The 13,118-nt window shown below is 42.2% G+C and overlaps 1 protein-coding gene across 1 annotated transcript in view; it reads left to right on the forward strand.

Annotated features, from left to right (window-relative positions):
• Positions 1–2,099: 2,099 nt before the first annotated feature.
• LOC146780109 (uncharacterized) overlaps positions 2,100–13,118 on the forward strand; it is a 72,229-nt gene continuing 61,210 nt past the window's right edge. Inside the window, exon 1 of the mRNA XM_085638021.1 lies at positions 2,100–2,209. Coding sequence (XP_085494147.1) covers positions 2,122–2,209 — 88 coding nt within the window. The 5' untranslated portion in view covers positions 2,100–2,121. The remainder of the gene's footprint in view (positions 2,210–13,118) is intronic.

Consider the following 13,118-nt stretch of genomic DNA (forward strand, 5'->3'; position numbering starts at 1 on the left):
CCTACTCCAAGAGGCATCATTCTAGAACATGGCACACTACCCTACTCCAAGGGGCATCATTCTAGAACATGACACACTACCCTACACCAAGGGGCATAATTCTAGAACATGACGCACTACCCTACTCCAAGGGGCTTCATTCTAGAACATGACACACTACCCTACCCTACTCCAAGAGGCGTCATTCTAGAACAAAACACACTACCCTACTCCAAGGGGCATCATTCTAGAACATGACACACTACCCTACTCCAAGGGGCTTCATTCCAGAACATGACACACTACCCTACTCCAAGGGGCATCATTCTAGAACATGACACACTACCCTACATCAAGGGGCATCATTCTAGAACATGACGCCCTACCCTACTCCAAGGGGCTTCATTCTAGAACATGACACACTACCCTACCCTACTCCAAGAGGCGTCATTCTAGAACAAAACACACTACCCTACTCCAAGGGGCATCATTCTAGAACATGACACACTACCCTACTCCATGGGGCTTCATTCCAGAACATGACACACTACCCTACTCCAAGGGGCACCATTCTAGAACATGACGCATACCCTACTCCAAGAGGCATCATTCTAGAACAAAACACACTACCCTACTCCAAGGGGCATCATTCTAGAACATGACGCACTACCCTACTCTAAGGGGCTTCATTCTAGAACATGACGCACTACCCTACTCTAAGAGTCATTGTTCTAGTACATGAAGCACTATCCTAATCTGAAAGGCATCATTTTAGTGCATGAAGTACTACCCTACTCCAAGAGGCTTAATTCTAGTACATCAAGCACTATCCTATGCTAAGTGGCACCGTTCTAGTAAATGAAGCACTACCCTACTCTAAGAGGCATAATTCTACTACATGAAGCACTACCTTACTCTAAGAGGCATTGTTCTAGTACATGAAACACTATCCTACTCCAAGAAGCATCATACTACTACATGAAGCACTACCCTACTCTAAGAGGCATTGTTCTAGTACATCAAGTACTGCCTTACCCCAAGACGCATCATTCAAGTATATTAAACACTACCACATTATAAACATATCCACCTGAGAACTACTGCCCTACTGTATGAAGCACTACCATCAATTACAAAATAGTAGCATGGTATGTGAAGTACAATATAATACATTTATTTTCTATTTAGTTATTTTTAATTAGGGGTCCAACAAAGCAGTAGTTGTCACTTGGGATAACGTTGAGGTGCTGAGGCATAGAGAAAGAAAAAAGGAAACAACACAAAACGCAGTGTAAGTAGTAGGCAAAGAGAGTCCAGTGGGATGAAATGAACAGCCCTATCCTACATCCTTAGATCTCAGGAAGGGAAACATCCTTTATCATGCAGTCTTAACATCGGCCTGCCTTTACAACGCAGGCACTACCCTGAGTGCGACCTTACCATGCGTTCCTCTATCTCGCAAGCGATTACAACTACCTGCTTCAGGGAGGGCGGTGTTGCACTGCTGTTGGATATTAAGTTCAACACCTTCCCTACTGATACACCCACTGGAGTTGGAATAGTAATATACGTTATTCTGAAGGCCAGCGCCCCCCTAAGGCAAGTCACTGTAATGACTTGGATGGTAAAGGAACATGTAGTACGGTCACAGTCAGGGTAGTGACTGCGTTGTCAAGGCATGCGTGGGAAATGCAGGCGTGGTTCCTTCATACATCCTCGCAGGAAGGTTTCAGACAAATGAAACACTATTCTTGTAGAAAAGGCATGGTTTGGGTATTTCAAACCAATTGTGAATTAAACACTATTTCACTTTACGCCACATCACCAAAGTACATAAAGATCTCTCTTAGCGTGCATGTCCATAGCACAGTCTATATGGCCAGACTAGTTTACGATACCCTGGAACAGTGTGTAATGGGTGTAAATTTGTGTTGCGCGTGATGAACAGAACATGACGCGATGAAGGAAGTTCTGACGCCTATCCTTGGCGCCCTTTGCCCCCTCCAGGCACATCTCCTTGTTAATGAGTGCCTAGCCTACCGCCTGTAATCAGGATAGGAGTAACAGCCCTGCCATAAAGGCATAAATATATCTAGCTGGGATATCCCATCCTCACTGAGCCCTATCTCCAGGCGAGCGGGCATGCCTCCGCGTGCGGAATCCAGGATGAAGACCCTAGGAGCCCTCCTTCTCTTCAGCCTGCTCTCCAGTAGCACGGCCATCACAACAGGTGGGTGGGACTGAGAGTTTGTGGTCTCCTACCCTGCCAGAGCACAACTATCTATTTTCCGAGACCCTCTCGGCTTTCTTGGGGGTCTACCATTTGCTTTTTTTCCTGGTGTCTGACTGGTGCATTTGGCTCACAACAATGTAGCATCCTGTGATTTGTGACCATGGAGTTGCTGCCCTCTGTCATGAGCTGCCATCTTTGATCGGGGTTTGTGATGGTCATTCTTTCTCTCTTATGCATACGGTTTACAATAAACAAACTGTGTCTCTATCTAAAGTCATTATGGTTGGGCTTGTCATACGCTACCCATTATCTTTGGGTATGGGTTGGTCATACTGTGGGGCAGATTTATGTTAACTGGCGCATCCCTGCATATCAGCAGGGATGCGCCAATTATTATGCGCCACAGCTGCGCCACCATGGATGCGCCGCATTTATAATGCGGTGCACCATGGGGCAAAAACGGCACAGATGCGTGACGCATCTGTGCCGTAAAAGTGGCGCATTGCTGGAGTTGCGTCGCAAGCACGACGCAGCTCCAGCAATGTTCTGGGGGGCCCTATCTGTACAATGCTGCGTCAATCCTTACGCCTGCTTCAAGCAGGCGCAGGGTTTTGACGCAGCATGGGCCTAAAAGTGACTGAGTGAAATCTTGTAGATTTCACTCAGCCACTTTTAGGAGGCGTTCCTGCGCCGGAACGCCCCCACCTGCCCTGGAACGCCTACATGTGGCGCAGGGCTTTACAACGTGACGCATCTCCCAGATGCGTCACGTTGTAAATACCCCGCACCATGGCGCAGGATTTGCGCCGCTGCTGCGTCACAAAAGTGACGCAACGGCGGCGCAAAAGTGGCGCAAGTGCAACATAAATCTGCCCCTATGTATTTTGTATTGGGGCTTTAGATGGCCATACAATGTTTCCTATAATTGGAGTTGATAAAGAGAACATCTTGTCTCTTTTGGTTTGACATGGTCCTGTGTTGTCTGCTTTAATAAGGGCTCTGGACGGCCCTCTTTTATTGGGGTCTGGGTGGTGCTGTGCGATCCCTTGTCACTGCTGTCTGGGCTAGCTATACACATCTGTCTTCTTTATTTAGGGACTGTGATGGCTGCATACGTTCCTTTTACTGAATCTAGGAATGGTCATATTGTGCAAGTTGTGATAATGCTTTGGGATGACACACATTTTCAGCTTCGAGTGGAATTTATGATTGAAATACCCTGTTGTACTTCATTACAGTCGGAGGTTGCTGTGCGTTGCCCCATTATTTGTGGTCTAAGAAGATTGTGTGTTGATTTCGTTTTTTATTGGGGTTTCAGGCGGTCATGCTCACATTTATTTATTCAGGACTCAAGCCCGGTGCGACAATCATTTTTGGGGCCCCCACAGCTCACTACCACCAGGCAAAAGTGACCCTCATGTCTCTGATCAGAACTTAGTGTTAAAAACAGCTCCCCCTCCACAGGTCAGCGCCCAGTGCGGCTGCACCGGTCGCACTGCCCTAAATCCGTCCTCGAATTCATAAACTGCGCTCTGTGATTATTGTCAGGGCGATAGGAATTATGGGGCAAGGGAAGACCAAATCATCTCACTGCTTTAACTAAATCATGCAGCAGACAGAAGCACATTATGTGGTATAATGCGGTACATTTTGTGGCAGCATTAACGCACCATGTTGTCGTTTTAAAATGTCAACACTGTATAGGCAAACACTTCATCTCTATTAGTATCAGTTCAACAAATAAATACAGTAATCAGAAAATAAAAGGTGTGTGAGACAAAGGACTGTTCATTATGCGGTAACAGCAGCGGCATTGTCTATATTAACTATTGATCCATTTGAGTGAGAAACTTTTTTTTTGTTAAAATCTGCAAATTATGAAGAAAATATGGATTCTGTGTCAAGTGAAGAAAAACACCGGGCGTCACAATGGCATATTCCCAGTGGTTCCCATGTTAGTTTTGGGAACGGCATACTAGTATTTCACATCGTTTGACGTGGGCATTGCTATACGCTGTGCCAATTAGTTGCTTGGTGGGCTTACTCCTTCTCTTATGAGTTCGGTTTGGACTGGTCACAGATATGGCTCTTTGATCAGGGTTTCAGGCTGCCACCCTGAGTCACTTTCGTTAGCTACAGGGCCGGCATGAGGGTCTCAAATTATATTAAAGGGGCACATATTAAGAGAAAAAAGAATATTACCCATTTTCCACGAATTTATGCCCGCCTGATGCCAGACAATATTAAATTATGTGTTGAAGTTTTTGAAACAGAAACACACAAAAACAGCTTCAACCTCAAGCTGCCTGGAATCCACCAGCGAAATAGTGACATGTATGTTTGTATGTACGTATATGTGTATGTATATGTGTGTATGTATGTATGTATGTGTGCATGTATGTATGTATATGTGTATGTATGTATGTATGTATGTATGTAGGTATTTATGTATGTATGTATGTGTATGTATGTATGGATGTATCTAAATTGTTTTTGTCTCACAACAATGTTTTACATGGGATCTAATGCTTAGCATCCTGTTCCCTCCCAGAGCAGGAAAGACAAAGTAAGGTGGATTGCTATATATTTAGTTGACCCGTGCTTTATATTAAAATATGACAAATGCACATACCACTTAAATCGGTAACTTTAATTGCTGAATATTCTTAATCGCAAATAAATCCTTCTGCACAACTGGCTTCCTCTCTGCAGTAGAGTCAATCATTGTGCTGCATCCTGGGTTATCTGGATCGGGTGGGATCTAATAACGTTCTCTTAATTCCCCTGCTTTGTCCCCAGACTCCTTTCTGTGTGTACACTTCTCAGCTCTGTATAAGAGAAAGAGGAGGCTGCAGGAGACCTTAGAGAGCGGTGGTCGAGAGAGGTGCGGTGAGGAGGGGTTGAAAGAAAGGCAAAGAGAGTGAGCTACGGAGAGGTGGAGAGGGTGATAAGAGAGAGGAAGAGAGGTGAGGCTGGAGGGAGGTGAGGTAAATAGAGGGAGATACTGGAGGGTGCAATGGAAACTGAGGGGTCACGACGACAGTGAGGTAGAGAGAGATGAGGTAAAGAGAAGGAGCAGAGAGGTAGAGCTAGGTACAACGAGTGGTAAACAGACAGGTGATGGTGTGAGAGACAGGCAGAGAGAGATGCACTCAAAGGTGAAGTGGATACTATTAAGATAGAGCGAGTCGAGATGAGAGGTAGGTGCAAAGATGTCAGAGAGATGAGTGAGCTAAAGAAGAGAGGAGAAGTAAGGATAGGTCTATGAGACCGAAAAATATATGAGGCTGGGGAGAGGAGATAGAAGTCACAGAGAGAGGTGAAACAGAGTTTGTAAGAGAAAGGAGGCAATAGAGAAGTGAGTTAGACGGTTTGATTTTGTCATTGGTGATATAGAGAGAGATGTGATACAGGAAGACAGACCAACAGAGAGAGAAGTGAAGTAGAGATAGATGAGGCCCAGAGAGGAGAGGAAGAGAGAGAGAGGCAAGAAGGAAGTAAGAGTAAGTTAAAGAGGTAGAAATAGAGAAAGAGAAACAGGCAATGTAAATAAAGTGGTGAGAGAGAGATGATAAAGCAAGAGACAGGTGACACAGTGCAAGAGAGAGAGAGAAATGTAGAGGGTGGTGAGGTGGGGATGGTTAGAGACTGACAGAGTCAAAGATAGAGGAAGTAAGGGAGAGGGAGAGACAAGAAAATAAAGAGGAGAGATAGTCTTGCAAGGAGGGGACTGGGCAAGTGCCAATTTCCCCTAATATCCGCTACCCCCTCCTTCAAAAAAGAAGCCAAATCTTTTCTACTGAAGAAGTTTTTACCTTAAGACAATATACCAGTCTCACTGATAATGTATAGCCAGCAAACTCTTATGGGGATTATCCCCTCCTATTACGGTCTTTAGTCTAGACAAATCTGTGTTATACTATTATACTGTATGATTTGTATGATTCTTCACACATGTATTTCCTGTTTTTTATCAGACCAAATACTACACTAATCCCTGTCATGTAAAGCGCTTTGATACCCACTAGGGTCACGTTCGTGTTATACAAAAGTTTATAAATAAATAAATGACAGGCTTCGGGATGACCACACTCCTTCACCTTTGACTGTTCTTTCAGATGTCCTTACTCAGTTCCTTCTGATTGGGATCTAGGTTGGTCATATTTCGATGCCTGTGGCTGGGTTTGGTATCTCCATATTCTTGTTCCACGTGATCAATGATTTAAGGTTTGAGATGGCTGCACGTTTATCGCTTGTCATTGAGGGTTGGGCGGGTGTATCGGTCCTTGTGATTAGGGTGTATGCTGGACTTGTGATTAGGGTTTAGAACCATTCTTCTCAATCACTTATTATTAATCTTTAGATTTTTGGGTGAAATATGGTTAGGTGTGCGGTTTGACTATGATTTGCGATGAATAAACCTTGGCCCTGCTCAAACAATTTGTGAAAGCTTTAATCACAGGGTCAATGTTAAGCCACCCCAGGGCTTGGGTTGGCTGGACTATCTCCTGTCTACAATGACTGTTATAGAGTGTCGGTTGTCCCTTATATCAGCGTTTAAATGGTTCTTGTAGAGCATGGGTACTCGCAAATATTTACAAAGGGGCCAAAAAATATTGTCTGTGGTGCGACCAATAGCCATAAGGTGGTGGCCTGGGAGGATGACAGGGGGAGGGCCAAGGTGGGTGTAGTGCTAGTGAATCATGCACATCCGGTGGATGAATTGTACAATGTGAAACCAGAAAACCTGGGATGAATCCCGGCTTCCCCACTTGACCAAATAGTGTGATCCTAGGCAATTGCTTTATTTCACTTTGCCTTCTTTTTCTTCATAGCACATGAAAGATCACCTCAAAACACTTCACAATTTGCACTTCACAAACGCTTCTCTTATGTTTGATTTGATAAGCTATAATGTTGTCCATGTACAATAGCAACGGAGGCCACCCAGAGGGTGCATGACAACTGACTTCACTATTGCCATGGTTGTCAGGGTGGGAGGGAACTATAAATGTTTCTAAAATTCGGTTTGAAACATCACTTTAAAAAAAAATGCTTCTCATGAAACTGATATATTCTGATGTACGAAGGAGAAACACTTTTGCATGATAATGCAGTACACTTTTTGGATTTTGAAGCGATTTCATCATATTTTTGAACGTTTGCTTCTAGATGTCTTTAAAAATGGTGTGCCTAAAATTAAGTGGTGCAGGACACCCTCTTTTCTTCTTTCCCATTCTCAGTAAATGCAGACATAAATGCTTGCCCGTTTATTTAACATCTTTTTTTTGTTAGTGCTGAGTCGAGTAAAAAGCAGCCCAGTGCTTCTGTTGACCAGGGGTCTGCATGTAAAGGTCAGGAGGGCCGCATGCGGCCCCCGGGCCGTACTTTGAGTATCTCTGAGTGTGGGCAGACTCTTGTTTGTGTTGTCTTGCTTACTATTCCTTGTCAACATTTAACAGACTCCACCTTATTCCTTGTGAAATCCAACGCTATCTCCTATTTTCAAGCCCTTCTTACAGTGTGCAATACATTCTAATAAAAAAATAAGAGACTAGTTCGTCAAATAATCCTATAATAGAGAGGATAGTCTCAGATTTGTGTTGAGTTTCACTCACATCACACTTTCACTGAGGTGTATACACTTGTTCCCTGTTAAACTCTTTTTTCACCAGGCCATAACCTCGGTCCTTGACAGCAGTCTGGCCTCTGGGAAGAAGGGCATAGCAGTCCTGGAGCCCTGAGGACAGAGTTAGGGGTTAAATGGCAGTTCCAAAAGAGACACACAGTGGCATTTTTACCAAGTACTTGCTTCTTTCTGTGACATAGTTAACAACATAGGTGAGTTATTAGTTGTTATTTATGGAGTATATCTACACACACTACTAGATAATACAAATATGGTTTGGTTCACACCCAAGAAAAGTGGTACTTTGATAAACTTAAAATGATAACGTGAATAACTGGCATTAGAGGAGGTGTGGTCTTGCTTAGCATGGGAATATTTCACCTGGATTGACTGGGTCTATGCCAGGGCTACTAAAATTATTTCACTATGTGGGTGTGATAAATTGTGCATAGTTATGGGTATGCAAATTTGCCCCTTAACTCATTATCTACTATTTCAAAGTGTACAAATGTTTTTATAATGCACACTTATTTTAAGAAATTCCTGCTTACTGGTCTTTGCGGAGTTTCCAGAATTCCCTTTGATTTTCAATGTTTTCCTCGTGACTAATAAACTGGTGCTGAAACTGAATGTGATACCTTTACACGCAGGTGAGTTTAATAAGGGCACAGTACACAAAAACATGTTTACAGGAGACCCTACAAGGGTTCCTGTAATACTTTTTGGGCTACAAAATCTTTTTATTTTATTTTTTTAGTGTGCAATTTTAAAAGCAACGAAAAATTCAAAACACACTGCTATTTCAAAACGAATCATTCTTTGACTTTTTTCCTCGTTTCGTGTGCTACTTAAAAACAAAGAATTAAAAAATACCGAATGATGGTATCCATGAAGCCACGTGACCGGTGGTATATTGATAATGCTATATGAAGTGTTTTAGGAATGCCGCGAGCCATCGGCAAAGGGTGGACTGGGCTCTGGGCGAGCCGGACGGAGTAAGGGGGTGTATTGCTAGTTAAAATTAAGTTTAGAGGACAGTTGTGAGCACCAAAAAACATTTATTTCCCTTCAACCTCGTATATTTCATTGAAACCATGAAAAATTGATGCTACAAGAAATAAAGCCAGTGATTTTTTTTCTGTCCTGCCCACTTATGACGTTTTTATCTGTATGTTAGAAGAACATCTTTGACATTTGTCCTGTATGCACAAATAAATTTGCGTACAAAATAAAAATGTCAAACCTATATTTTTTGCCAATGCTTGGTAAATGATTCTACAAAACTTTATAAACTTAAATGCATTTTAAATTATTTTAGATGACTATAGTGCCCGCTTACTTTCACTTATAGTAGGTAATTCTGGGACGTTGTGCAAGGTAAATTATATGAATTAAAAACAATATGTTAAATTAATTAATGTTATTGCATTTTAAACGTTAAAATTAATTACTGCATGGTAAAGTGATTAACAGAAATGCTAATTGAACGCTAAACCCACTTCTTCACTTGCTTATATTTTTTCCAAAAAAATAACTAGTCTTTAAGAAAGGGTCGCTTGGTCGAATCAACAGTACACATTGTAAAACCAACAATTCTCTTCGACGTTAAGTTAACTTCCACTGCCATCCTTAGGTAACTAAAGGTACTGCACCCAGACAGCTTCTATTGTATTCATTCCGATTTCCGGCAACGGGAGCGGCAGTTCAGGGGAGTTGCTGAGTCGCAAATGACGGTCCACGCCATTTTGAACGGTGGAAAACGGCGAAAGGGACCTCAGCATGTTGCACGTGAATTTACCACCTTTTTCGAACAAGGTGGTGCAAGAGGGCCTGGCTTAATCGTAATTATTCAGGCTTTGGCCGGGCTACCCCAACGAACTGACCTTTAAAGTGAAAGCTACCCCTTCATACACGTAAACAAAGAATCAACACAAAGCACGTTTGTTGGCCAGTGTGCTGACGTGAAATGTTACCTACAAGACAGTAGTGACAGAACTTTATTATTCACTCACTTCTCCGCCTTCCACCAATTGTGCCTTTTGAGCCAAAACCAGTTTGCAGATAGGTGGTTTTTGATCCTGCATTGGCAGTTTACTGGAAGCTCCGTTGGCTCAAAAAGGCAGAAATAGCTGGTGATATCATGTCAGTGCAACACGGAAGACTTTCAAAAAGCAAAAATAATATAAGATAGTGAAGTTTTGCCTTTTTTCTTGTAGTCAATCAAGAGTTAAGTAGTCAAATTATATGGCAGAGCTGTCCTTCGAGTGAAACTGGAGAATCCCACAGCTGTCTACAGTCTAACATCAACTCTGCTCTAAAAACAAAAGTGCACACTAAAAAGAGATGATTGCCCAGAGCTATGGGGCCTATTGGGTACTCTGGTATTCGCACAGAGCACCAGCAGCAATCCCAGCACTCCCTGAGATGAAGATGTAAGCAGCAGCACTTGAATGTTTATGAAGTGAGATTAAAAATACAGGGGCAAATTTACAAGCCTCTTGCGCCACCAATACGTCACTTTTTGTCACGTACTGGTGGCGCAAGTTACTGCTACATATTTACAGGAACAGGAAAAGCCACCCTGCGTGGCTTTTCCTGTCCTTGTAAATATGGCGCCTTTATAAGCAGCACTTTGCGTCAAAGGGGTATTCCATGGGTGTTCCTGTGGGTGTTACCACCATCCGGCCTTCTACCCCTATGGACATCTCTAACTCGGTGGATCCCTCCAGACCCAAGACCACCACTCTTGAATGCAACCCCTGGCTGAAGGATGGCAAGAATTTCCTGCTCTGTAAATATGTAATATATAATTGTCCTATCCTCATCACTGTTAAAATGTAATCCTGAGTGAATTTGCAATTTGTATATATTTATATCTCTAACCACTAGAATATGTACCAAAATACCAATGGAGCTAACAATGGGACCTTCTATTTTACCAGCACCTGATATTAATGTCACCCTTTAATATCTTTCCCTCAATGAAGTGTTATCACACATGGATTAAGGGGATGTGTGCATTCTGAATAGCACCCATTGTTACAATGCTAGTTCCCTGGGGAACATAATCAAATGAATAAAACAAAAGCTAAGATGCACCACACATTTGTAAAACAATCCAATAATAACAATGTATATAGGTCAAATTCAATTCAAGAAGACAGAGTATTCCTCGATTTTAGTCTCTTTATTCCAAGTTCAATGGACAATACAGTCCGGCCGGATCGAGGGACCTTTCTTTTTGACGTAGACTGTTTGCAGTTTTTGGTCGTGACTAGCATATTACGATCGGATCGTTTCTTTTCTCGAATATCTGAGTGGATTACCTCCTTTCATTAATTTTATTGAAAAAAATTCTTGGAAAAAAAAAAAAAATCTTGAAAAAGTCAAGGTTTTGGACATCCCATATATAGAAAAGATAACTCTATATGGACGATAAGAAACTGGATAGGAGACTTTCAGCCCCCATCGTATAAATTATGATTACTACATGTCGGAGTGATCTAATCTTCTTTTACAATTTACCCTGAAGAAGTCCTGTCTCAGGACGAAACGCGTCGGCTGTATCGCACTGTATTGTCCATTGAACTTGGAATAGAGACTAAAATCGAGGAATACTCTGTCTTCTTGAATTGAATTTGACCTATATACATTGTTATTATTGGATTGTTTTACAAATGTGTGGTGCATGTTAGCTTTTGTTTTATCCACTAGAATATGTAGTAGACCTTTGTACTTACCTATGTGATATTAGAGTTTAGCTGTTTGTATTTCTTCCTTGAGTGACTTTACAACTTGCACGTTTGCAATTTTTTCCCTCCTTTCACTCCTCTTGTATATATAACTCTAACCACTAGTATATGTAGTAGACCTTTGTACCTACTACCATTCCTATGTGATTTTAGAGTTTATCTCTGTTTGTATCTCTTCCTTTAGTGACTTTTAAAACTTGCACATTTGCAATGTTTCCCTCCATTCGCTCCACTTGTACATTTGCAATTTTTTTTCCTGTTTATATCTCTTATGTAACTCACGTAATTCAAATTCCTTATGTAACGCAACTGGTTCTTTTGTAAAGTGCTCTGACACCTTCAGGTAATGTTCGCGCTATATAAAATTGCATTAAATAAATAAATAAAATGGAACAAGACACATTTCCAGATTTACGAGGAATTGTAAATCTGGAAATGCGTCTGAATGGTATGCCACCCTAGAGGCGGCGTAGCGAGGTGCAACGAGGAGAAATGTTTTCATTTCTCCTCGTTTTTTCCTCTTTCAATGCGTGCTGCATTCAACAGCACACATTGAAAGAGGGAAATGCCTGTAGTGATTGTTTTTGTGCAGGATGGTGCCCCTTCCTGCACAAAAACAATCTCCCCATGATGCAGGCATCCTTGCACCATGGTGCAAGGGAGCCTGCGCCGGCGCATGGCTGCAGTTTGTGCGCCAGCGCAGGGGAGAGCACAGGAATGCAACATATTATTGTAAATATGTTGCATTCCTATGCTTCGGAAGTGCCGCAGCGTGGCGCAGCCAGAGGGCTTGCGATGCCACGCTGCGGCACTTCCTTGTAAATCTGCCCCAAAATCTCTACCTCCCCTTCCTCCAAGGCCCAACCTTAGCTTAGGCAATAATGTGCTTTAGGTGCTGCTCCTGCAATAGCTCCCTGCCTTTAACAGGTGCAATGTGAGACCTCAAGATACTCTCAGTGTGCACATCACATCAGCCCCCTCTCCCCCTTCACTCCACCGCATTAAACCATGGTCCCATATACATACTCAGAAAATACTTCAATGAATAAAATGTGCAAAGCTTTTGTTACATATTTTTTAATATTAAGTGACATACTTTGGAAAGTCGGAGCACAAAGTATCATTTCTCATGCTGAAACATGCAGGGCTGTATTAGGAGCTAGGGATCGAAACGTCGACTTTCTGTAACAGCACCACATTTTATCCATTGCGAAAAATGTATTGTGGTCTCTGTTGGTTTGAGCTTACATGATTTTCTTATTGTACTGTAAGCCTCCTTGTTTGCTCCCAAAGTTTTTGCCTGCTATTCTTTTCTTCCTCTCCTCCCCTTGTTGAAAACTCGGTACAGGCTTTTGCCCTTGTTTCATTTTTCTTCCTTTATCTCGTTTAAAACCTTTTGTATTTTCTCAAAATAAATGTTCCTCTGTCCGGATGGACACAGGAAGAATTTGCATAGGTCTTATTCAAGTCTATGTGTTTAATAGTTACATTATCCATGGTTAACCTAAGGACCTTTGTTCTTTAA

This window comes from Triturus cristatus, chromosome 12, assembly GCF_964204655.1.
Source record: "Triturus cristatus chromosome 12, aTriCri1.1, whole genome shotgun sequence".
NCBI classification, from domain to species: domain Eukaryota; kingdom Metazoa; phylum Chordata; class Amphibia; order Caudata; family Salamandridae; genus Triturus; species Triturus cristatus.